Raw genomic sequence first — 26343 nt, 5'->3', positions numbered from 1 at the left:
TTTAATATCATGGGGTATCCATGGGAAACTCTGGGTTTTCCCAGGAGATGGTTGCCGGTGCCTGAGAAGACTCAGCTCCCTTGCTTGGGTGGGAGGTTGCGCCACAGGTGACTTCTTCCGTCTCTCCAATGGGGTAGAACTACTTCGCAAACAGCTTCCATTCTTTCCTGTTCACCGCTTGGTTCCAGCCATACATGGACAGTGTTATCATGGTCGCATGTCCATCTTCTGATCTGCATGACTGGCAGTCCAGCCACTGGCGCCAACTGTGCCACCAGTTTACATTCTTCTAATGGCCGAAGCACAAAGCAAACTAGTCGACATTAGTGGCATTACCACTGTAGAATCACATTTCTTTGGTTTTGTCGTGCTAACTCAAGGGCTGTGATTATATAACCTTAAATAGAGAGCTATTAGTAAAATAAATGCCATCATTCTTTGGGACGCTTAGCAGTTAAATAAAAAAAATAAATCAAGCAGACTTTAGATTAATTCCAGTACTCATTATAGAGCCACTGAGGAGGAGTTGGACAGAAACAGTTGGCCCTAAATCAATGCAGATCGTAGACTAAGCTTGTACATCTTGAAGATCCACCTCACCTCCCTCAGCCTTCCCCCCTCCCTTCTGCCATCAATCTACAGCCTTCCGAAACCCAAATTTCCGGTCGCTTGACCATTTCCTCATTTACCTCGTCGTCTCCCCTGCTCTTTTCAATATGTTTCGTTGTCTTCCTCCTCCCTCCCTTTGTATGATCAAGAGCCTCCTTGCTTCTTTGCATCTCCAAGGTCCTTGTTCAATCCAACTGCTCTAACCTTGTGATTTTCTATACGTCTGTGGCATAATAGGGTCTTTCAACCAACTATTATTGTCTGCTTGGTGGTTAATGCTACATTCTCCAACTCTTTCCGCATCAGCTCAGATGATCCCCGGGCTCAGATCTCTCTTCCATTTTTGTTCCTTCTCCACTTGGAGATATATCATTCACCTTCATTGCCACTGGGTCAAAATCCTGGGACTCCCTCCCAAACTCGTCGGGTGCACCTACACAGCACGGACTGCAGCGGTTCATGAAGGCGGCCCACCACATCTTCTCAAGGGCAACTAGGGATGCAGAATAAATGCCGGCCTTACCAGCGACGCCCGCATCCCGTGAATGAATTTAAAAGATCATTCCCATCCTGCTTCTGCTGAGGATTCATCGACCTCGCCCTGGTCACAACTCCCACAGAACAATTGCTGCATTACTACATCTTGAACCCCTCTGTACTCCTCAGTGGTTGGGTAAAAATGTCTTTCTTCCAACTCTTCAAAGACATAGTTACTTTATTTCTTTCACAAGTCGAACTAACAGCTCCCATCCTGTACCTTTGGTGGTTTTATCTAGTCACAAGATCACAAGATAATTATGGATAAGGATGGCCATTCTTAGGTTCATTCATCCAGTGACTCAAAAGTCTTCCCCATTGCAAAATCCCATTGCTTCTTAGGTGATTCCAAGATTTTCACCTCCACTGCTCCATCTGGGAGTCTATTCCATGTATTTCTCACTCTTGAAGTGAAGAACCTCTTGATAGCAACCCAAAATTTAGCGGCTACTAGCTCACACTTGTCTCCTTATTCTACTCTCGTTATTTAATCTGAAATAATTTTCAAGATTTACCTTTTCTATTCCCTCAACTACCGTATATGCCTCTACAACATCACCTCTCAGACACCCCCTTTGAAGATTAAATAGCCCAAGTCTTTCCTCATATCTCAAAGCCCGCAGCATTAGGGATCAGTCTCACAGCTCTTCGCTGCAATTCCTCCAGTGCTTGTGTCTTAATGAGGGAATCGGAGTCGCCCTCAGGATCGGGGTCTGACCAGTGTTGTAGAGTTTGATACGGACTTCTTCAGATATATATATATATATTCTACTGTTTTCCCTATGTAGTTCAATGTTCTACTGGCTTTGTTGATTGCTCCTCTGCATTAGTTAAATATATTAAGTGTTAAGTCTACTAAGATTCCTGGGGTTTCTTTTTCATCTTCAGCATCATTCACGGAATATGTGCCTCGGTCATTTTCAGTCCCTTTGTGCAATTTCTTACATTTCTGTTAAATTCCACCCGCCATTGTTCTCTCCAATGATATACTTCTTCCCCATCTACGGAGATTCTTGGCCTCCTAATCTCCGCAGATCTCAATTGGAACTCTCATTGTCCTCCTCCATTTCTGGAGCTGCCTTCAAGAGGACTGGTTTCCTCTTTCCTGCCAAATACTTCCTCAATAATGTTTCCAACGCCCGGGATTTCTGCAAGCCTTCTCTGGCAACAGGTCCACAATTACCTCAGGAGAAAAGAGGCAAAAACAGCCGTTGACGCCAATTCTGCAGTGTTTCGGCCGATCTTACAGTGATGATAACGGCAGAAACTGAGGGTTATGAAGTCCAAGTCTGTCCAAAACTAGGATCCTGCTCCCATATGTAGGAAGGGTTTGCTATCACCTGTTACATACTGTTGGACAAGTGACAAGAGAAAGCGAGTTGTCTGATAGGCTCCTAGCTGCCAACCTCAATTGCGTTTTCTTTCTTGCTTCCCCTCTCGATACTGCAATGTTCATTGCTGCTTCTCTCTTCCAAACCTCAAATTACACCATCTTGCTTACTCTTCTTCCTCCAGCTAACCTCATTGAACCCTTTGCTATTCGAACTTGCTCTTCCCAATCTTGGTGTGACATTATTATGGCTTCTTGACTGACATAGTCTTCTCACCACCTCTCGATGGTTTCCTTCAATCTGGACCATTATCCTTCCATCAACAATAGCAAAACCTCCACTAATCCAGTAACTTTAAGAAGGTCCCTACAACAGAAATAATTCAATCTGAGGAACTGTGTCCCCTGTCCTAATCTCCTGCACAAATGACAGAAAGTTGTAAGAGCAGTGAGTGATTGGAAATAATAATCATGTTGAAGGGTCCAAGTATAGCTACAAGCTGTGAAAAGCTACATTGCTCCACTTTCCCCCCAGACCTGTAACAATCTATAACGGCCCCGTTCTCTATCCACAGCCCTGTATCAATCCCAAACTAATCCCACTGCCCTGCTCTCTCCCCATAGCCCTGTATCAATCCCAAACTAATCCCACTGCCCTGCTCTCTCCCCATAGCCCTGTATCAATCCCAAACTAATCCCACTGCCCTGCTCTCTCCCCATGGCCCTGTATCAATCCCAAACTAATCCCACTGCCCTGCTCTCTCCCATAGTCCTGTATCAATCCCAAACTAATCCCACTGCCCTGCTCTCTCCCATAGTCCTGTATCAATCCCAAACTAATCCCACTGCCCTGCTCTCTATCCACAGTCCTGTATCAATCCCAAACTAATCCCACTGCCCTGCTCTCCCCATAGCCCTGTATCAATCCCAAACTAATCCCACTGCCCTGCTCTCTCCCATAGTCCTGTATCAATCCCAAACTAATCCCACTGCCCCGCTCTCTATCCACAGCCCTGTATCAATCCTAACCTAATTCCACTGCCCCGCTCTTTCCCCATAGCGCTGTCTCAATGCCAAACTAATCTTTTCTTAACTCTCTCCTCGACGTTATTAAATTGATGGCCCCTCACCTTTGACTCCCCAACTGCTCTTTCCCCATTTATGCCGTCAAAACCCTTTATGAATTGAAAAACCCTCAACTAAATCTCCTCTGAAGCTTTCTTTACTCTAATGCAAAAGGTCTCAAACTCTCAAGTCTCTCCTCACAGCTATGTTTCCCATCTCAGGAATCATCCTGGTGAATCTATGGTGTCCTTTCTAAAATTGGACACCGAAATTTGTATAGTGATCCCACTACGATCCATAACTCTTCCTTTTATCAAAGGTCAAAGATCCAACAGCCATCCCCTTCTCTCTACTGTCTCTCTAACTTGCAGACTTCCAGTGCACCGCTCAAAGTATAATGAAGGTTAGGGTTAGATGTAAGGTTAGGTCAGGGTGTGAAAGGCAGAGTTACGGGAGGAAAGATTGGGGGAGTGAAAGAGTCAGGTTAAATTGGATGGTCAGCAGACTCACAGGCGGTGGAAGGCATCAATTTAGGGATCCATGGCTACTGCCTTTCCTATGGTTCTGAGATCTGATTGGACCCTGTTAAGTATGTGATGGATAATAGCGTGACCAATGAGAGATCTAGGAGGAATTTTCCATGCACTGAGACTGACACAATGTTAATAGAATGGATGTAGCTTCAGAAATGTGTCACAATGGGAATCTGTTGGCGAGGGCAGGAGGGCCTAAATTGTTCCTCGGCAATAGGATAAAGCTGGCAATAGTGAATCAGCAGCCTGTTAATAGCAAAATAATGGGCAGAGAATTGCGGTTTGTGAGATTCCCAATTGCCTGCAAAGTGCCCCCTGCCAGTGCCACCCAATGAGAGTGTGGGGGCACTGGGCCAGCCTAAAGCAGTCCATTCAGAGAATGACCACAACCAAAAGTTCTCATGACATAAAACAGGGTAACAAGGAGCAAGCACTGGGCTGGGTTAGAATCAAAACTGATCAAACGGTCTCCTACTCCACCACATTGCTTCCCTAGGACCTCTTTGAGAAATGTCTCACTCCTCCCTTTTCCCCTATAATCTTGACTCTGTCTTTGCTTCTTTGTGTCGCAATCTCATCTCCTGCCCTCTGTTGAGTCTCTCTTGTGCCCCACGCGATGGCTTCGGATTTCAGCTGGGTTTCTCAGCTTAAATCATTGAGAGCCCACAGCCCACCTCTCCCACTCACCATCTTCCTAAGAGCTCATTCCACATGACACCGCAGCACTGAGGTTTCCAGTCCCCATTGTATTTTAAGCTTACTGATCTCAATGCAGTTGGGTGACTGAACTAGCTTCCGTGCCCTCTGAGCTACGGAGTGGCAAAAAAAAAAAACGTCTGGTCCTGATCGCTCATGTTGGGAGGAGGAAGGGAATGGCTTTGGCTGTGATGTTCCCCATGGTTGAATAGTCACTCATGGTCCAGCCACACATGACCTCTTGAGCTATGAACATTAGAACATAAGAAACAGGAGCTGGAGTAGGCCATTCGGCCCCTCAAGCCTGCTCTGCCATTCAATAAGATCATTGCTGATCCTCTACCTCAAATCCACCTTCCCACACTATCCCTTTTGATTCCCCTGGAGTCCAAAAATCTATCAATCTCGGTCTTGAATATACTCCATGACTGAACATCCACAGCTCTCTGGGGTATTCCAAAGAGTCACAACTGTCTAGAGTGACGAAATGTTCATATCTCAGTCCTAAATGGCCGATCCCTTATCCCGACCCCTGTGACCCTGTATTCAAGACTCTCCAGCCCCAGGGAAACATTTTCCCAGCATCTACCCTGTCAAGCTCTCTAAGAATCTTACATGTTTCAATGAGACCACCTCATTATTCTAAACTCCAGAGAATAGGCCCATTCCAATCAATCTCGCCTCATCGGACAACCATCTCATCCCACGAATCAATCAATCAGGATCACCTCTCATTCTTCAAAACTCCATGAAACCATAACCCAATGAGATGCGGCTGATGTGGGATAGCAGAGGGGTTGGGGGATGACGGGGCTGAAGAGCTGGACTCCCTTACCCATATGCATGCGACTCCAGCCCGTGGTCCAGCAGCTGTCCAGGCGGTCAGGGTCCATGTAGTTGGTGTCTGGGAAGCAGACGGGACTGGCCAGGTCACTATAATTGACTGGTTGCGTCAGCTCCAGCAGGGCGATATCATCACTGAAGATGATCGGATTGTAATCCTCATGCGAGATTATTTTTTCCACGTTGTGCGTGTTTTCCTGGTGAGTGAGGTCAACTGTCCCAGTGACGACTTGTAAGTCCTTCGATTTTCTGAAAGAGATACGATTATTTTTAAAGGCTTTCCCGACATCTCCCGCCCCTTTAATATCACAATCCCTGCCGAGAAGCATTCTCATAATGTTGGCAATATTGGTAAGGCCAAGGATTACCCATCCTTGTTGCACTGCCTCATCAGACACACCCAGGACAGGTTCAGTACGGGTTAGATACAGAGTAAAGCTCCCTCTACACTGTCCCCATCAAACACTCCCAGACCAGGTGCAGCAGGGGGTTAGATACAGAGCAAAGCTCCCTCTACACTGTCCCCATCAAACAATCCCAGACCAGGTGCAGCACGGAGTTAGATACAGAGTAAAGCTCCCTCTACACTGTCCCCATTGAACACTCCCAGGACAGGTACAGCACGGGGGTTAGATTTTAGATTAATGGTGGGTGTCACTGGCTAGGCTGGCTTTTATTGGGCACCCCAATTGTCCCGAGAAGGTGGTGATGGGCCATCCCTTTGAGATGTTGCAGATAGACGTTTGATACTTCAGTGGGCAGTGAAAACGTCGATCACATTGGTGTCTGACTGATGCCACATATAGGCCCAGATTGAGTCGGATGGTTTCTTTCCCTAAAGAAAACACGTTCACACACACATACGGGAACTGTAAAAGGGAATAAGAGGGGCATAAAGATGTAGGAGAATACATTAATGGGTAACATAAAATGGAACATATATAAACATATAAATAGTAAAAGGGTAGGCCAAGGAAGGGTGGGGCCAATTAAGAACCAAAAAGATCTACTTGTGGAGGCAGAGGGCATGGCTGAGATACTAACTGAGTACTTTGCAGCTGTCTTTACTGAAGAACGTGCCAATGCCACAGTAAAGGAGGTAGTCGCAATATTGGATAGGATAAATAGATAAAGAGGAGGTACTTAAAAGATTGGTAGCGGTCAAAGTAGAAAAATCATCTGGACCGGATGGGGTGCATCCTACGTTACTGAGGGAAGTAAGGGTGGAAATTGCAGAGGCTCTGACCACAATCTTCAAATCCTCCGTAGATATCTGGGTGGTGCCAGATGACCGGAGAATTACAAATGTAACACCAGGAGAGTGGGATAAATCTAGCAATTACAGGCCAGTAGGTCGAATGTCGGTGGTGGGGAGACTTTTAGAGGCAATGACCCTGGATAAAATTAATCGTCATTTGGAAAAATATAGGTTAATAAATAACAGCCAGTACAGATTTGCTAAAGAAAAGTCACATTTAACGAACTTGATTGAGTTCTTTGAAGAAATAACAGCGGGTTGATGAGGGTAGTGTGGTTGATGTCGTGTATATGAACTTTCAAAAGGCATTTGATAAAGTGCCACAAATTGGACTTGTTGGCAAAACTGGGATTAAAGGGACAGGGCAGCATTGATTCAAAACTGGCTAAGGGACAGAGTATTGGTGAACCGCTGTTTCTCAGACTGGAGGGTAGTGTGCAGTGGTGTTCCCCGGGGCAGGCATTAGCACCATGGCTCTTTATGATATAAATCACAGAATTAATGATCTGGACTTGGGTAAACAGGGCATAATTTCAAAGTTTGCAGATGACACGGAACTCGGAAGTGTAACAAATGGTGAGGAGGGTAGTAAAGACTTCAGGAGGACATAGACTGGTACAATGGGTGGACAAGTGGCAGATTATTATTGCAGAGAAGAGGGAAGTGATGCATTTTGGCAGGAAAGATAGGGAGAGGCAATATAAACTAAATGGTATAATTCTAAAGAGGGTGCAGGAAGAGAGATGTGGGGATGTACAGACACAGATCTTAGAAGCTGGCAGGATGAGTTGAGGCGGCTTTATAAACAGAGGCATAGAATACATAAGAAAAGAGGTTCTGCTAAACCTTTATAAATCACAGGATAGGCCCCAGCTGGAGCATGGGGCTGAATTTTCATCACGGAGACGGGAAACGGGAGTTGGGTTTGTTTTCGGGTCAGGAACCCGCCTCCAGTGGGAAACTGATTAAAGTCAGGATTTTCACAGGGATGAGCCCTTAATTGATACGGAGACGGGTTCCCTGTCCAATTAGAGACAGTGGGGGTGGGAATGGAGGTGGGTCAGATGAAGTGTGGGACTGGTTTGGACTCCCTGAGGACACCCTCTTTTGCCCTTGCGGGAGAAACAGGCGCACAATGTGAGGGAGGGGGCCCAGGTGGGAGGAGGGTGCCATTCTTCTACTGAATTACCCCAATGGAGCAGACAGCGATGGAGACAGCCATGATAGTGGAGGAGGAGGCAGTCGGGCCTAGCTATACGGGAGCTGTTGGTGGGCCTGGTGAACATCTACCATTGAGAAGCCCTATGGCCTGTGTAGTGCTAGTAAGCAAGTGGTATTGGTTGTACCTCTTCTTTGCCTTTGTCTAGGGCTTCTGTACAGGGTGAGTATCCATGTCTTCAAGGGATATCCCTTGTCCCCTTGGATCCATCCATACACTTTGAGGGATGGAGTGAAGATCTGAGGCAACCTGGACTGCCGGAAAATGAAGCAGTCATGGCAACTGCCAGGAAAGCAAGCGCACACATTGAGGAAACTCTTGTTGTGGTCTCAGACTAACTGGACGTTGAAGGAGATGAACCCCTTCCTGTTAATGAACCTGATTGGGTGGTCTTTTGGTGCCTTGATGGCCACATGGGTCCAACAGATGATGCCCTGCACCTGGAGGAATCCAGCAATGGCGCTGAAACCCTCTGTGCCTGAAAGGCCTTGTGTGTCATGAAATGAATGTACTGTCCAGCTCTGGCAAAGAGGGCATTAGTGAGGTGCGATGGTGTGCAGCCATTTGTGAGATGCCACTATGGTCCATAGCTGATGCTTGTAAGGAGCCAGAATCGAAGAACTTCAAGGCCACAGTGACTTTGATGGCCACCGGCAGGTCATGGTGACCAGTGCTGCGAGGTTTTCGGCGACGAGGGCACTGATCGCTGTGACCATCTGCCTGGAGAGTCGCAGTCTCCTGAGGCACTGGATCGGAGTCATCTCCAGGTAGCTCCACCTTTGGCGGTCAATCCTGGGTTGGGGGTTTGGCCTCCGTTGCCATCCTGCCCTCTCTTTCCTCTCCCGTGCCCTCCTGCTGCTCAGGATTCTGCCCTTCCTGCAGAGGGTGTTGCCCCTCATTGCCACTGGGCCCAAAATCTGACAGTCATGCCCCCATTGCCAGCTGCAGTCTTCCTTTTCGACAGGTGGCCGCCCTATTGTGATTGGCAGCCTTGTCCCCTGCTCTTCTGTGCCCATGATGCCGGTGGGGGTGGTGACTCCATTCAATGCCCGAGTGCTGAGTGCCCACTCTCCCTGCCACCTGTGCAGCACCAAATGCAGAGTCCTCCTTTGCCCCGCTGACCCTCTTATGGGCCAGAATGATTCTGTGAGGCAGCCATGACTGCGTAACCACTCTGTACCTGCTTCCCTTCAGGTAGTCAGTAACAGGCAGCACGTGTAACCCATGTGCATTCTTCAAAATTCCAATCTCCACCTCTGACAAGCTTTTAACAAGCTGTTTATGTACTTTAATTGGTCTTAATCGGAAGATGGAGGTGATCTCAGACCCGCCCTCCCACCGCCCTGGTGAAAGTTGCCAGCACTGGGAAAGGCATCTCGAAACTGACACGCCAGCTGTCGTAGGTATTTTTGGGCTCTCTCGCCTCCATTCCTGACCTCGGTGGGGGGGCCCGAAAATTTAGATCATTGTATCCAATTCTAGGCACTGGACTTTAGGGAGGATGTCAAGGCCTTGGAGAGGTTGCAGAGGAGATTTACTAGAATGATACCAGGCATGAAGGACTTCAGTTCATGTGGAGACAATGGGGAAGCTGGGTTGTTCTAATTAGAGCAGAGAAGGTTAAGCGGAGATTTAACAGAGGTGTTCAAAATTATGAGAGAGTTTGATAGAGTGAATAAGGAGGAACTGTTTCCAGTGGCAGAAGGGTCCGTAACCTGAGGGACACAGATTTAAGATAATTGGCAAAAGAACAAGAGGGGGAGATGAAGAGAATTTTTTAATGTAGTGAGCTGTTGTGATCTGGAACGCGCTGCCTGAAAGGGCGGTGGAAGCAGATTCAATGGTAAGTTTCAAAAGGAGAATTGGATAAATATTTGAAGGGGAAAAATTTGCAGGGCAGTGGGGAAGGAGCAGGGGGAGAGTGAGACCAATTGGATAACTCTTTCAAAGAGCCAGCACACGCACGATGGGCCAAATGGCGGTCTCCTGTGTTGTATCTCTCTATGATTCTATGAGTGCAAATGTACATGTCGTACACATGGACATTTCAATATCTTGGCCTCTTTTCACCTCTGTGAAAACTCTGCCACTTTCTTTACCTATTTGCCACACACTGGGCTGTTGTTACAACCCAGTATTCATTAATAAGGGAGCCTCCACAGTGGTGCTTCCTCCAGTGTGTTATGGTCACTTGCCAGGGAAACTCTTTGAGATGCGCCTTACTATCCTCTCCGCTTTCGAAACTACCGACACCATTTTCATATTCACTCTGAGTATCTGCAGCATCAGAGTAGAATGCTCGCTCCCCACATTCTGCAAAAAAAAAAGATAAGAGCAGAGTTCAAATTCATTCACATTTTCTTGCCAAATTTAACTGTCAGTGTCCCGAGCCAAACCTCAGGGATGCAGCATTCAAAAAAACACAGCTCACAGACAAAGATCACTAAGTACAAATGCATCAGCTGCCTGTCAGGTCATCTTCCAATTGCATCTATTGCCTTATCTGCCCATTGATTTAATGGCCCACCAGTTTACATCTATTTAACCCCGAGATGAGTTCCCAACCACATATCCGTGTCATCTCTAAGACTGCCCGTTTCCACCTCCGTAACATCATCCAATTCTATAATAAAAGCAAAATACTGCGGATGCTGGAAATCTGAAATAAAAACAGAAAGTGCTGGAAATGATCAGCAGGTCTGGCAGATTCTGTGGGGAGAGAAACAGAGTTAGAGTTCCATGTCTTTAAATTTTGCTTCTCTCTCCACAGATGCTGCCAGAGAGAAGCAAAATTTAAAGACATGGAACTCTAATTCTGTTTCTCTCCCCACAGATGCTGCCAGACCTGCTGAGTATTTCCAGCACTTTCTGTTTATATCATCCAATTCTAGATCTGCCTCAGCACATTCGCTGTTGAAACCCTCATTCCTGCCTTTGTTACCTCTCGACATGACCATTCCAACGCTCTCCTGGCTGGCCTCCCACACTATACCCTCCTTAAACTTGAGGTCATCCAAAACTCTGCTGCCTGTGTCCTTACTCGCAGCAAGTCCCGTTCACTGTGCTCGCTGACCTACGTTGGCTCCTGGTAGAGCAACGCCTCGATTTTAAAATTCTCATCCTCGTTTTCAAATCCCTTCAGGTCTCACCCCCTCACTATCTCTGTAATTGTCACCAGCTCTACAACCCTCCAAGATCTCTGCCCTCCTCAAATTCTGGCATCGCAAGCATCTCCAATTTTAATCGCTCCACCATTGGCAGCCGTGCCTTCAGCTGACTGGACCCAAAGCTCGGGAACATCTACCTTGACTTCTCTTTCCTCCTTTAAGACACTCTTGAAAATGTACCTCTTTGACCAAGCTTTTGGCCATCTGACCCAATATCACCTTATGTGGCTTGGTGACAAACTTTGCTTTATAACACACCACTGTGAAGTGCCTTGGTGCGGTTCATTGCATTAAAGGCGCAATACAAATACATGTTATTGTTGATTTGTCCAACTGTCCATCATTTTATCTGAGTTTATCTACCTATCAATTATCCTGCCTACCTTTCTCCACCTGTACAAACCTATTTGTTGAACATTTACCTAGGCATCTGTCCATCTCACAGACTATCGAATTATTCACCTATCCAACAACTTAAGTCTATCTACTAATTAGTCTTTTGACCTTCTCCATTTGCCTTCATGGTCCACCTGTCATTGAAGCCTACCATCCAGCTCTACCCAACCATCAGGTTAATTGCCTGCATATTGACATCCATCATGTTGCATTATTCCATGGCCGGGGGAGTGGGGGTGGGGGTTTAGTTCTCTGACCCCATACTCCCAGCAAGGAACTATGATGCAAAGGGACACGCATTGAAGGATTGACTTTCTATCTCCAGCCTGTGCACTTGGGAGCTCACATCCTATTCAGAGTTGTCGGTCTCTGCGTGTTTCACGGTCTGCCCTCCTATCTTCCCATCCTAGTGACTGGGGACACACTACTTCGTCGCGATTGACCAACTAGCCCCAGCTTACCGAGGCTGGTGTCGCACTCCCAGATCAGCTTAAACAGGATAAAGAGCAGTAGGAATCTTGGTTTCATAATTTGGGCGGGTGCTCTTCATTCAGCAGCAAAAGGGCTTTTCCTATCTGCTCAGATAGAGGTGGGGAGTGACAAACGGGCCCATGGCTTTGTGATGTCACCGTCACAGTATAGCATCACTCACTGCAGTACTACTGACTCTGTGATGTCACGTTTAGTTGGAATGAAACTAGATGAGCAGTTTTACACAAACTTCCCAGCGAAGGGCCCGGGCTCACAACCTCAAAGAGTGCCTTACTCACTCGCCTCACTCCACAACGCTACTTTATTCCGCAGCACGCGCATCGATCTTTTAATGCAGACCCTTCACCCGTTCCTGGTGAGTCATTGGGTCATATCCAACAGCTCCTGCAATGTTTCATTCCTCCTGGCCGCTCATGGATCTTTTGCGGGGATGTTGATAGTAAGACAGAGAAGGTCAAGATTTGACGTTAGGGACCTTTCTTTTAGAATATTAATAATTACTAGCCAAACTACTTTGGTACTGCACGTGCAGAGTCAAGAACAAGTGTAGGCCTCAGGTGAAGCAGTTCCAGGGTGCAGGATCCTGGTTGCACAGATGTAATTAAATCCCATTTTAAAGTCATGCACTCCACCCATATTCACATTATAAACTCATGTCCATATTTACAACAGAAACTCTTCACCCTGTTGTTAGACCTTCCCAGTAGTGGTGGAAAGTGTCAAGATGAGGTTTATTATTGATACACACGAGAACTTTTTTTTAAAAAAAAAGTGGCCCTGCTATGGCATGGAATGTGGAACACGGTGTGATGTGTTCGCATGTGGCATGACTATGTTACGACATGATACAGTGTATGGTGGCATGCTGTAGCAGGCTTCTCTTGTTCTGATGTGCTCTGGCATGTTGTGGCATAGTATGGCATGGTATGGTATACATTATGTGGCATGATACAGCATGAACACAAGAAATAGGAGCAGGAGTAGACCATATGGCCCATCAAGCCTGCTCCGCCATTCAAAACAATCATGGCTGATCTTGGGCTTCAATTCCACTTTCCTGCCCATTTGCCATCCCTTGATTCCCTACAAGACCCAAAATCTATTTCGATAGGTACATGTGAAAAGGAATAGGTTATGCTGGTAGGGTTTGACAAAGAGGCTCATGTGGAGCATAAACACCAGCACGGACCAGGTGGGGCAAATGGCCTGTGACTGTGCTGTACATTCTATGCAATACAGATGGCCAGGCAGCTCACTAGCTGCAAACTCCCTGTACCTCATGTGGCCACCAGAGGGAAGAAAAGCACTTCCTCAGTCACAGGGAACAAAATTTCAGAGCTGCAGCCTCCAGTTCTGCAGAGCGCGGAACAAAAAGTGTGGGATTACTGTACCCTGCAAGTATGACACCATATCTGGACAGTGGGTCAGGAACCAGTCTGGGTCAAACCAGCCCTCAAACCCCCCCCTCCGCCACCACCACCACCATACCCCTGCCAGTCTTTCACAGAAGTTTGATCGTGACAACTCCTTGGTGCTCTACCCAGATGCTGCGGTCGGCCGGGACCTAAGCAAAACACTGCGGCTGCTGGAGATCTGAAAAAACAGAAAATGCTCGTCAGGCCTCTGTGGAGAGAGAAACAGGAGTCAACAGTTCAGGTTGATGACCTTTCATCAGAGCCTGAAACCGGGACCGAATGCTCTCGCCTCAACCATGATGGCTCAGCTACTGACAGTGAAACCTGGGTTCGCCATTGTTTCCTGTCGTTTCCATCTGACTGTTCATCAACAGCGTCAGAGAACTGGACACGCCGACCTACCTGCATTTCATTATCCCATGCTCCAGCATCCTAGGCTTATTTAATAGGGGCATAGAGTATAAAAGCAAGGAAGTTATGTTAAACTTATACAGAACACTGGTTCGGCCTCAACTGGAGTATTGCGTCCAGTCCTGGGCGCCACACTTTAAGGTAGATGTGAAGGCATTGGAGAGAGTGCAGGAAAGGTTCACGAGAATGGTTCCAGGGATGAGGAACTTCAGTAACGTAGATAAATTGGAGAAGCTGGGACTGCTTTCTTTGGAGAAGGTTGAGAAGAGACTTGATGGAGGTATTCAAAATCATGAGGGGTCTGGATGGAGTAGATAGGGAGAAACTGTTCCCGTTGGTGGAGGGATGGCAAACCAGAGGGCACAGAATTAAGGCGACTGGCAAAAGCAATAGCAACAAACTTTTTTCATGCAGTGGGTGGTTAGGATCTGGAATGCACAAAGTGTAGAGGCATGTTCAATCAAGGCATTGAAGAGGGAATTGGATTGTTAGCTGAAAAAGGATGTACAGGGCTACAGGGAGAAGGCGGGGGAATGGCACTAGGTAAATTGCTCTTTTGGGGAGCCAGCACAGATACACGACAGGCTGAATGGCCTCCTCTGTTGTAACAATTCTGTGATCTGCATAAATTACCCAATCAACTGATTTTCTTTTGAACTGTGATTTCTACATCCGCACTGCCGCCCGAGAGCAGAGGTAGGTGAGGTTCGGGGGGTTACTTAATGATAGAGGGCACAAAACGCTGAACTGGATGGGTACACGGGGACGAGGTACACAAGCTATACCGTACCCAGGTGGAAATGAATTGTTCCCTTTTGCCCAGTGTGTGGGGTACAGGAGCTGGAAGAGACAAGACAGGGTTTGTGCAGTACCGGACGGTACTGAATTGTTCCCTTTTATCCAGTGTGTACCATACAAGGGCTGGAACGAAGTGTACCAAGCTGCACAGTGCAGAAGGGCAGGGGCTTCTCTCACCACCACCCCCCACCCCCCGGCCTTCACCCAGTGCGTATAGTCCACACAAGCCTATGCTGCCAGGCAGGTGAGAGTTCTTCCCTGTGATTTAAAACTATTTTGCATCCTCTTACTGCCCGCTGTCCATAAGAGGTGGGATGGGCCATTGGTCACTTCTGATTGCAAAGGGCAGTGCTGCACCAGTGGCCAACATCTGGGACTGGGGGGAGATTCACTGGTCTACAGGGAAGGAAACAGGATGGATTTTCTTGGTTGTACAAACTCTGTTGATGAATTGTCAGGAGATTGGCATTAACCTGCTTAGCTGAGCCTAGAGGTTGGGGCCAGTTAAAGCCTACGAGCAGGGGATGGTTGAGGGGGGGGGTAACTGGGAGTGAAAGCACAGTACCTTGACACTCATTGGCATCAAGAACACAGGAGCCTCGGTTAGCTGACTGCCCTTTCCCATCTCGGATGTGGCTCCCAGTCCAGCGCAGGCTGATGGGGCAAAAAGTCTGCTCTCTCCCAACAGATCTAACGTGCAACCAATTCAGGAAAGGCCGAGGCAGGAGCTGGAAGCCACAGGTGTGCTTACAAGGTCAAGGTCAGTGGGTCACAGGTTAGGTTGTGAGCGAGGCTTCTCTCCCCTGCTCTTAGCAGAAAGTCAGCCTCTGGTTTGCAAGTCGTCTTCAGTCTCCAATTCCTGCCGCATTCCCCTGTCTTTCCCAGAAGACAATCAAAACAATGTCAGAACAAAAGTGGTCCAAAATGAATCACCTTCTTCACAGGTCACGCGAGACGATACACCAAGAGACACAGAATTATCAAGGAAACAGAAGCAAACTGTACACAAGAGGTCACAGACCCTTCTATTTCTTGCACTATAATCAGAGGTTCTGCATGAAACTGATCGCCGCAAACTTTCACGGCGCAGCTCTGAAAGCGTCCGCGCTCTACAGAGCTGTGTTTATCGGCTGTGCCAATCGTTTCAAATAAGTTGGCACAGCTCACGGTTATTAGGGTACTATCCCAAGTATCTGTTGCCCCCTTGCAAACATCTTGCTTTGCAGGAGGTTGACAGACAAAAACCCGTCCCAGACATCTCTCCTGTGCCGCGAGTTGCAATTACTGACCACAGTTGCCACAGGACGAGAGCCATTGCTGACTGAAATCAACTTTTAAAAAGAAAAATCACTTACCCATCAATCTGAAGTCAAATACAAAAAAAAAACATTTATTCCATCTGTCTTTGAGACCCGCTGTTCGGACGATGAACGTTCCTTTGGATCGAAGGGTCTCCTCACAGGTAAACTCCTCGAGTGGACAGCAGAAACAGAATTCTGTGGTGTAGGAATACTTTTACGCCCCAGTTTAATAACTCTGTACCGTGCAAGTGAAAACAGAATCGATAGGAGTGCTTCCATAGTAATTGCATTTATTAATTGTGTATACAAGTCTCAAGTTCTGCCCTGTTGACAATTATGTTCAGGTTTTTATAAAAACATAGAAAATACAAACACACACACACATACAGACAGAAAACATGGAGTTTTCCCCACCCTCAATCCCTGTCCACACAGTCAGATGACTTCAAGACTGTTCCAAAGCAAAAACAGCGAGATAACTGACCCTCCCTCCCTCACACCCCCCCCAACGCCCCCCCCCCCCAGACAAAATGAACGCAGCTCCAGAGGAGCTGTTGCCACGCTGGCCACTGCACTCTCACCCTGTCAGACCGTGCGCTCTGCGCCGCGGTTCCCCGCACCCAACCCCAGGTGGTGTGGCCAAAGCGGTTGGCACCTCTGCCATCTCCATTGGGGGGAGGGGCGCACTCAGGTGCTGGTGCTCGGTGTCACTGTTGCTGCCATCTCGTCCTCCTCCTTGTCGGGCGGGCAGTCCACGAAATCCGCTAACATGGCTGCTGTCCTGTCGTCTTGGGCCTGAGCAGAATGTGTGTTGTGGGGCGGGAGGGGGGAGAAAATGCAAGTAAATAAATGAGGACGTCAGAGAAGCCCTCTGCCACAAGGATGGCTGTGTCCGCAAAGCAGTCTATATGCCAGACTTATCACCTAGATGGGGAATATACAGAAAAGCAGCCCCGATCGACATGGGAATTAAAATATATAGGGGCCAGACAGCACCTCAGATACCAGTGGCAGATGAGGCCTTTTGGCCCATCTTGCCTATTCCAGATCCATACTGGAGCTCTCTACTCTTGTAAAATTGACACATCTGTGTCATCCTAATTGACAGTCACAATCAAATTAACAGTTTTTTTTAAAACATCAAGCACCAGTAAGCTACAAAATAAGAAAAAACGAAAGGAAATTTAATAGAGTTAAAGCAGGTCGTTGTTCCAGGTATCAGCTACGCACTTCGGTCGCTCACTGCCCAGCGGTTGCAGAAGGCATCAAGCGTTACTGAAGGACGCTGTGGTCTCACTCTCCGGGGACATAACCGCGGAGAGACTGGCATGCAGCCGGGCTGAACAACCCTTCAATTGCCACTTAAAAAAAAAAAAATCATTGGCTCACTTGTGGTAAAATATTGCATGGTCAGATAACCTTCTGCACAAAACAAACTCCTTCTAGACTGCCTTCACGGGCACAATACTTCTCAATTGGTCGCCCTTTTGTTACTGATTCAACTAGCGCAAATCATTACGATTAAACCACTCGAATCCTTTAGCAGTATCAACAGTTACACTGCCCTTCCCAATAGGGACTCTCTGGTTGTGAAATGCTTTGGGACAACTTGAGGATGTGACGAGATGCTACACAAATACAGTTTCATTTGTTCTTTCCGGATCCCCTTAAAGCTCTCCACCCCAGTGAACACAGCTCCCGTTGCTTTAAAATTTAAAAACACCATTATATCCTCGTGACCCCCGGTATTGTCCTGGGGAATCTGCTGGATCAGTGCCAACAAAGTGACCAAGGAAACCCATCCTTGATGCTCTGGGATAATGAGGCAGGGCTCTACATTAGGGTGGACTGTGAACACGGCCTTTCCTTACCCTGAAGGGAAAAGGTAGGGGAAAGTGGGACTCTCCAAGTAGCTGTTACAGAGCTGACATGGACACAACAGGCCAAATGGCCTCCTCTTGTGCTGTAACCATTCTATGATACTATGACCAGTTGGAGACAATGGGCTGGGATTTGCCCCCAGCATTGGCTTTCTTCCGATACAATGGGACCAGCACGTAAGGAAGTGGTGGCTCTCTTAACCCACTGAGTACACCCTCAAACATGACTCTAGCTTTCCAAATAGGCACAGATACCTTACCTCTGCCTCATCAGCTTTTTCGGTTGTTTCCTCCTTGTCCTGTTGGTCAGTTGCACTTTCCTCCGCCTTTGCCTCAGTGGCGTCGACAACTTCAGCTGCGGTTCTGTCCTCTGCTTTGTTCTCTGGCACCTCCGCACTCGAGGCGTCCCCTTTATCCGATGCAACAGGTCCTTCAACCCCGCCTTCCGGCGTCCCAGCATCTGCTTTGTCTCCATCCGATGCCACGTCCAGCGTCAACTTCCACGAATCAGACTCCACAGCCGGCTCGGACACTTCCTGCGACGTCACTTCCTCCACGGGCTCCGCCAGCGGCGTGGTCACCTGCGCCTTGGCGTCACCAGGCTGTTCCGCTGCTTCCAGCTTTTCCGCCTCCACTTTCGTCTCACCGGTTTGCTTATCCTTCCCCACGTCAGGGGGTCGGTCCTGCACCACCTCGTTCTGCGGCAGAGCCGTCACCTCCTTCGTGCTTCCCTGCTGGGAGGCTGCGTCTTGCTGCGCGCTGTAGACCTGCAAGCTTGCTTCAGGTGGACCCTCGCCTGTCACAGGTACAGACAGAGGCACAACCTCGCCAATCTCTTCAACCTGCACTGTCAATTCCGGATGAGGCTCTTCGTCCTCCGACATCACCTCTTGGTCATGCTCAAACAGCTCGTCTTCTTCATCCTCCTCCAGGTCATCAATCTCTTTGTAATCCATCTCGTCTAGATCCTCGTCTTCTTCCTCCTCCTCCTCATCCTCCTCCTCTTCCATTTCCCCTTCTTCAAAGTCCTGTTCATCTTCATAGTCTTCCTCTTCATCATCATAATAGTCATCCTCGTCCTCCGGATATTCCTCCCCTTCCTCATCCTCGCTGCTGTTGATATTTATGACGGTCAGATCTTCATCCACTTCCTGGGTTTCCAGCTTCTGCTCTTCGACGGCTGGAAGTTGGGATGAGGGTTGGACCGGAGCCGGAGTTATAGGCTGGGCTTGAACGGGGGCAGCAGTCTGCGCCTGGCTTTGAGGGGGTGAGGTGACCACAACTTTCTCAATCTCTTCCATCTCTTCTTTCTTGGCCTCGGGGGAGCCCCGCTCGGGCAGGAGACCCTCCGGGACGATCATGACGCTGTCGTCGGAGTCGCTCTCCAGGGAGATCTCGACATCGGACTCTTCCTCCTTGTCGTATCTCACAAAGACCGGCCTGTGGCCGCCATTCCCGAACAGAGCTTCGTCGTCCTGCTGCACCGCCAGCAGACTGTTGGCGTCGGTCTCCATTTCCCCCTCGGCAGCGTGGTTCTCCGCGGATTCCGCAGCACCTGGCGTGAGCGAGGAAGGAAATCTCGCTGGCACCGGCAGGCCGGTAGATCGCCCCTGCGAGGGGAGGCCAGCTGGGTGGCCAGGCTGTGGCCGAACCGTAGGGGCTGGCAAGTGGAATGTGGGTACTTGAGGCTGCCTGCTGGGTGCCTGCACGTCAGGCACTGAGGGTTTGAAAGCTGCCGCGATGAGGCTCGCGGTGTTGAGGGGCATTTGAAGAGATGGCACCCGCGGATGGATTAAGCAGTTGCAGATCACCAGCGCTTCAGAGCAGAAAGCAGAAACCTGTGGGTATAAATAATGCAAATTTATTGCTGGAATCTTAAGGTTCCAAGCCACTCAAACCCGTCCCATTTCACACTTTGACAAAACGAGCCATTCTTTGCTTCTCACGCCATTATAGATTTTTTTTTCAAAGATATACCTGAGCATGTCCTGCAGGACTGCCCACAGGGAATGAAGATCTGGAAGGGAGTTGTTAAAAGTGGTATAGAACCTTGTTTGGACTACAACTGGGAGAAGTTCTGGTCTCCATATTATAAAATGGGATATACAGACACTGGAGAAGATGCAAAAAGGATTTATTGGAATGATACCAGAACTGAGAGATTATCCCTCTCAGAAATGATGAACAGGCTAGGGCTCTTTCCTCTAGCAAAGAAAAAACTGAAGGGTGGCATGATTGGGGTCTTCAAGATTATTAAAAGGTTTGATAGGGTAGACATAGAGATGTTGTTTCCACTTGCTAGGGAGACCAGAACTAGGGGCCATAAATACAAGATTGTCACTCATAAATCCAATCGGGAATTCAGGAGAAACTTCTTTACCTAAGGAGTGGTGAGAATGTGGAACTCACTACCACAGGGAGTGGTTGAGGCAACTTTTTTCTTATTCACTCACAGAATGTGAACGTCACCGTCAAGTCCAGCATTTATTGCCCATCCTAATTGCCCTTGAGAAGGTGGTGGTGAACTGCCTTCTTGAATACAACTTAGTGGCTTGCGAGGGCAGTTACGAGCCAACCACATTGCTGTGGGTCTGGAGTCCCATGTAGGCCAGACTGGGTAAGGACAGCAGATTTCCTTCCCTAAAAGGACATTAATAAACCAGATAGGTTTTTAAAACGACAATTCCATATTTCCATGGTCACCATAACTAATATGAGTTTTTTTTTATTCCAGACTTATTTGATTGAAATTAAATTCCCCAGCTGCCGCAGTGGGATTTAAACTCGTGTCTCCAGATTATTTGTCCAGGACTCTGGATTAACTAGTCCAGTAACGACTATGCTATTGCACCTACACATGTAAGGGGAAGCTAGATAAGCAGGAGGGTGAAAGGAATAGAAGGATAAGATGAAATGCAGAGGGCTGGGGGGGGCAGGCTTGTGTGGAGCATAGAGCAGTTGGGCCAAATGGCCTGCTTCTGTGCTGTACGCTCTACGCAATTCTAAGTAAAAGACCCCAACGGGTGACAACTGGGCTGAAGCATTCAGACCTAATTAGGTTCCCTTTATGGGATTGTTCATCCTGTGCTTAAATTTACAGAACACTGACCAAATCTCCAGCGATTCAGGGAACAGGATGGTTGAGTTGATTGCAGTATTTCTGCTCCTCCGAAGTACCGAGACGCGATACAGAGCTGCTACAGCGCCACAACTGGCAGGAAGGTATAATTGCAGCGTGACGTTTACATAGTCTGAATTATATGGTTATTGTAATGGGATAATTTGGCAAAGTGTGCACGGATGCAGCAGTTTTTTTTTTTTACCTCAGTGTTTCCATCATTCTGACCCCGGCTGAACGTTCTGACGGCGCAGTGCAGCGGTGGTGGCCATTTTGAATTGGGAACCAGTAGCAGGAAGAGCAGGAGGCGGTAGAGTTCCCTCCGACAGTCCGCGCGGAGGTAGGGGCTCGTGGTGCTTGCGCCCTGCTGCAGGCGGATCAGGAGAGGCAGCACCAGCTCATGGAGTTTCTGCCACAGAAAGAAGATGATGTCATTAGCAGGGTAATGGCTCACAACACAGACTCGCTACTGAAGATAATCAGAGGGCTCGCCTGCAAAAACTGGCCTTAACTGCAAAGATAAAAACCTCAAAGCCCTAACTTAAATGTTTTGTACTCTCCCTTGCAGGCCAGCAAGTCCATCCCTCTCTCCTTCTTTAAGACATTTCTCAAAATCTACCTCTTTGACCAAGCTCTTGATCAGCAGTTCCAATATCTCCCGTGGCTTGGTATCAATTTTTGTCCGATAATGCTTCCGTGAAGCGCCTCAGGACATTTCACTATGTTAAAATCATTACACAAATGCAAACCGTTGCGCTCAAACCTCTCAGAAGCATGTGAGCGCTGTCACTTAAGACGACAGGCTGATACAATACTGAGACAGTAATTAAGTTTCTGAAAGGAGAACATACTGTGGAAAACAAAGTAAAACACATCTGACAATTTTGCCACGGGTAAGCTTAAAACAGGATTCAGAACTAGGATTGAAGAGAAAAACTAACATTAATTTCTTGAAGACTAAATAAAAGCACAAATTCAGGATTAAATTATTTCATAGCAGGTGGCCATTCGGCCCATTACGCCTGTTCCGGCTCTTTGAAAGAGCTATCCAATTAGTCCCACTGCCCCCTGCTCTTTCCCCATAGCTCTGCAAACATTTCCTTTTCAAGTATTTATCCAGTTCTCTTTTGAAAGTTACTAATGAATTTGCTTCCACCGCCCTTTCAGGCAGCGCATTCCAGATCACAGCAAGAAATGGTCATCTCCCCCACTTCTTTGGCTAACCTGTATCCTCTAGTCACTAACCCTCCTGCTGGTGGCAACAGTTTCTCCCCATCAAAAACCCCTTTGGAGCATACTGCTCCAAAACTTGACTTGTATCTAATTAATAACTCAACTGCATTAGCTTTTCAGCGAGAAACTTTAACCCCCTCACATTGCAGGAAGACGAAGTGACTTTTTAAATTCAGCAGCAGTGCCACTTTATCAGTCCCTGGGTCTTTGGGACTCGGCCATGGTGGAGAGGGAAAAGATCAGATTTCAGACCACCTTCACCACAGATTAACTGCTTGTTCATCCCAGTGCTGCCTGTAGGATCTTGCTGTACACTAGGCTGCCACGTTAACCTATGAAACTGTAGTTTATTCATATAATCATGGGAATTTACAGTATGGAGGGAGGCCATTCAGCCCATCGTGTCCATGGCAGCCGACCAAGAAGCCATCCTGCCTAATCCCACTTTCCAGCTCTTGGCCTGTCGCCTTGTAGGTCAGGGCACCTCAAGTGCATATTCAAGTACTTTTTAAATGTTATGAGGGTTTCTGTCTCTACCAACCTTTCAGGCAGTGAGTAAATCTCCTCTGTACCCTCTCTAGTGCAATTGCATCTTTCCTATAATGCAGTGACCAGAAGTGCACACAATACTCCAGCTGTGGTCTAACTGGTGTTTTATAGCAGCTCCAGTATAACTTCCCAGCTCTTATATTCTATGCCTTGGCTAATTATCCCATATGCCTTCTTGACCACCTTATCTACCTGCCCAGCTACCTTCAGGGATCTGTGGATGTGCACTCCAAGGTTCCTCTGTTCCTCTACGCTTGTCAGTGCGCTACCATTTATTGCATATTAAAAGGTATTTAATTGGCTGTGAAGCATTTAAAGATACCCCGAGGTGGTGAAAGGTGCTTTATCAATGAGTGTGTTTGTATTTTTTAAGTCATGAGCACTAACTGGTAGGCAGATATTAGAAGGAACCCTGACCTTGTACGCTGCCACAACTGCATTGAGCTACACTCACCTTGTGAGTTTCTTCCTTCAACAGGCTTCCGCAGGACAGGACCACATCGCTACAAACTGGGGAAGAGGGCAGCAGCGGAGAAAAACACAAAGCAAAGAATTAGGGACTGCAGTCAGTGACGAAGACAACAGACCAGAGGAGGACAGGGTCACCAAACCTGTACCTTCTGGCCTTACATGAACCTTTCAGTAGAGTCCATTCAGAGAGCCAACAATACTGGTCCCAGGGACGGAGGGGAGAAGAGTTGGTCTCAGAGAAGCAGATGGATGGTGAGCGTCCTTTGTATGCGGCGGATTGAAGAATAGCAGTGCCCGCACCTAGTGCCCACAGATGAGAGTGAACACACACAAACACACACACACACACACACACACACACACACAGTGACTCAGGAGCTAACAAACAGAAACGAGCCATGTAGCTCCAAGGTGAGCATGTTTCCATTTTGCTCTGTTCTCCTCACAACTATACCACTGTTCCTTCACTGTCGCTGGGCCAGAAACCTGGCACTTCTTCCCTAACAGCACCGTGGCTGCACCTACACCACACAGATTGCATCGGGTCAAGGAGGCAGCTCACCACCACCTTCTCGAGGGAATTAGGGATGGGGAACAAATGCTGGCCTTGCCAGCGATGTTCACATCCCACAAACTAATAAAAAAAAGTAACGAGGTGAAAACGGACGCCAGAAATACGATATAACTTGGTTTATAAACTGCACTTCCGTCCACGCTCATCGCAATAAGGATAGCGACCTTCTTAAAACACAAAGGCGTGACCAGCGCCCAGCACTGAAAGTCGCCGCAAGTACCTTTCAACGCTGCCAGACAGACGTCGCTGTTCGCGTTTGCATCCCGCTTCTTGTGGCCTTGCACAGCTGCAGCGTCGTTCAAGTCCATCATCTTTTGCTTCTTGTTGCTATGCTTGCCATAGTTCAGCGGCTGGGCCACATCCCCCGTCGCCTTTCCCGCCCGCAGCTGAAAGGGTAAAGGTCAAAAAGCCTTTCGGAGCAGGAATGGGGACCCGACCCCTTGTCCCACGACCCTGGGCTGCCCCACACATCCACGAACCTCCACTCTGAGCTTGGCTGGCTGGGCATGGGTTGGGGGGGGGCGTGGATACTGGGAAATGGTGATGCGTGCGGGAAGGGAGGGAGTGACAACTGCCCTCGCCTCACACCCCAGTTCGAGAGGCAGCACAGTTAAAAAGTTTTCACGCCGACGAAAGGAGAGGAGCGGTAGATGGGTGCAACACTAAAGGTTTACAGTCATTGTGATCATGGCACTAAGTCAGTAGCCCATCGAGAATACAAAATGGTACAATGCATCAATCTTTTTTTTTGTGGACAAAATTATTTTCCCCTCCAGCTCTCTTATTAGATTTGGTGCCCACATGGGGACTCACTTGCCCTCTAGAGCCACGCACAAGCAGCCACTCTCCACTCACGAGGTGAGTCAATGAGTGACCATGTTCCTTTATGGACTCCCCCACCACCCCCCCCCCCCCCCCCATCTCCCACTGAGACTCTGAGTTTGCACACAAATTTTTATTCTCCTTGAAAGCCACCCTCCTTGCCAGTTGTCCTCTTACCTTCATAGTGTCCACTACTGGAGTGATATCACTGATCAAATTGGCCAGTAAGACGTCAGAATGATGGAACTTTCCTTGCAGAACTCCCGAGGAAGCTCCACATACCTTCACCCACATTCTCAGGACCTCGTAGGCCTTGACTCTGACCAAGCTGCAAACACAATTCCGTCAGTTTAGTTTTGTTTGTCCCCATTCATTTTCGGGATGAGGGCGTCGCTGGCAAGGACAGCATTTATTGCCCATCCTGAGTTGCCCTCGAGCCACCTTCTTGAACCACTGCTGGTGGTTTGATACAACTTGAACGCATTGCTAGGTCACCTCAGAGGGCAGCTGAGGTTCAATCATTAAGGTAGGGGGACTGGAGTCACATATAGGCGCAAACGGGGGCATTGACGGCAGGTTTCCTCCCTTAAAAGGACATTAGTGAACCAGCTGGGTTTTTAAACAATCTAACAACTTCACGGTCACTTTAACTGAGCGAGCACGCATGCAGAAAAGTATAACAAAATAGATGTAAACTGAATCCAAATCCTCAAACTTCCAAGGTGGGATTTGTTCTCACTTTTTCTGGATCAGTAGTCCAAGACTCTGGATTACTAGCCCAATAACCACTATCCTCAGAGCTGGCGTTCCAACACTTGCTATCCCAGTGACATCCAGTCCATGCAGACTGGCTGCATCATCTCCAACTCTCAGCTCCTACACAGTAAGCAAGATGCTCAGTCAATCCTGTATGCGATTTTGGTAGCAGAGAGCAAAAAAAAAAAAACAGAGCTCGAACGAAACTGGGGCCAGAGACACGTGAGCAAATATGGTGATCAGATCAGATGAAGGACAATTCAACAAGGTTAAGGCCCACGGCGATGCGCACCTTGCTCATTTCTAACCAAGTGCTGAGGGGCAGCGCTTGCAACAACTTGCATTTATATAGAGTCTATTAACACAGTAAAACGCCCCCAAGGTGCTCCAAAGGAATGTGACCACTCCAAGTTGCATAAGATATTGGGGCAGATGGTCAAAAGCTTCGTCAGAGGTGGGTTTTGAGGAGCGCCTCAGAGGAGACGCGAGGAAGAGTTGGAGGGGTTTCAGGGAGGGAATTCCAGAGCTTAGGGCCCAGGCAGCTGAAGGCACGGCCATCAATGACCTTTCATCAGGACTGGGAAAAGTTAAGATGTAGTAGGTTTCAAGCAGGTAAAAAAGGGCAGTGGGGGGGTGGCAAGAACAAAAGAGAAGGTCTGATAGGGTGCAAGGTAGGAGAGATTAAAGAAACAAAAAGATGGGCCTACAGGAGGTGTGAATGGAAGAATGCTTTTGGACAGCAGCTGTTCAAAGAGAAAAACCAAAACCAGCAGAGACAAAGGAAACAAAGTGGAGGCAGAGGTTACGAGCTGAAATTGTTGAACCCTATGTTAGGTCTGGAGTCTTTTGTGCTTCCCTCCCTCTGCCCTA

The 26343-nt window shown here is 47.9% G+C and overlaps 2 protein-coding genes across 3 annotated transcripts in view; both read right to left on the bottom strand.

The window, feature by feature from the left end:
- LOC137357418 (tryptase-like) overlaps positions 1-16734 on the bottom strand; it is a 23106-nt gene extending 6372 nt beyond the window's left edge. Inside the window, exons 1-4 of the mRNA XM_068023765.1 lie at positions 16662-16734; positions 16125-16265; positions 10190-10403; positions 5606-5862 (exon numbers count right to left, since the gene is read on the bottom strand). Coding sequence (XP_067879866.1) covers positions 5606-5862; positions 10190-10403; positions 16125-16265; positions 16662-16734 — 685 coding nt within the window. The remainder of the gene's footprint in view (positions 1-5605; positions 5863-10189; positions 10404-16124; positions 16266-16661) is intronic.
- pelp1 (proline, glutamate and leucine rich protein 1) overlaps positions 16347-26343 on the bottom strand; it is a 23582-nt gene continuing 13585 nt past the window's right edge. For both annotated transcript variants that reach the window (XM_068023752.1, XM_068023753.1), the window contains 6 exons: positions 24895-25045; positions 24116-24281; positions 23305-23360; positions 21274-21477; positions 18211-19788; positions 16347-16865 (listed from right to left, as the gene is read on the bottom strand). In XM_068023752.1, the coding sequence (XP_067879853.1) occupies positions 16758-16865; positions 18211-19788; positions 21274-21477; positions 23305-23360; positions 24116-24281; positions 24895-25045 (2263 nt within the window). In that variant the 3' untranslated portion in view covers positions 16347-16757. The remainder of the gene's footprint in view (positions 16866-18210; positions 19789-21273; positions 21478-23304; positions 23361-24115; positions 24282-24894; positions 25046-26343) is intronic.

This window comes from Heterodontus francisci, chromosome 48, assembly GCF_036365525.1.
Source record: "Heterodontus francisci isolate sHetFra1 chromosome 48, sHetFra1.hap1, whole genome shotgun sequence".
NCBI lineage: Eukaryota > Metazoa > Chordata > Chondrichthyes > Heterodontiformes > Heterodontidae > Heterodontus > Heterodontus francisci.
Note: the sequence above shows the minus strand (reverse complement) of the source record. Positions and strands in the feature narration are given on the sequence as shown.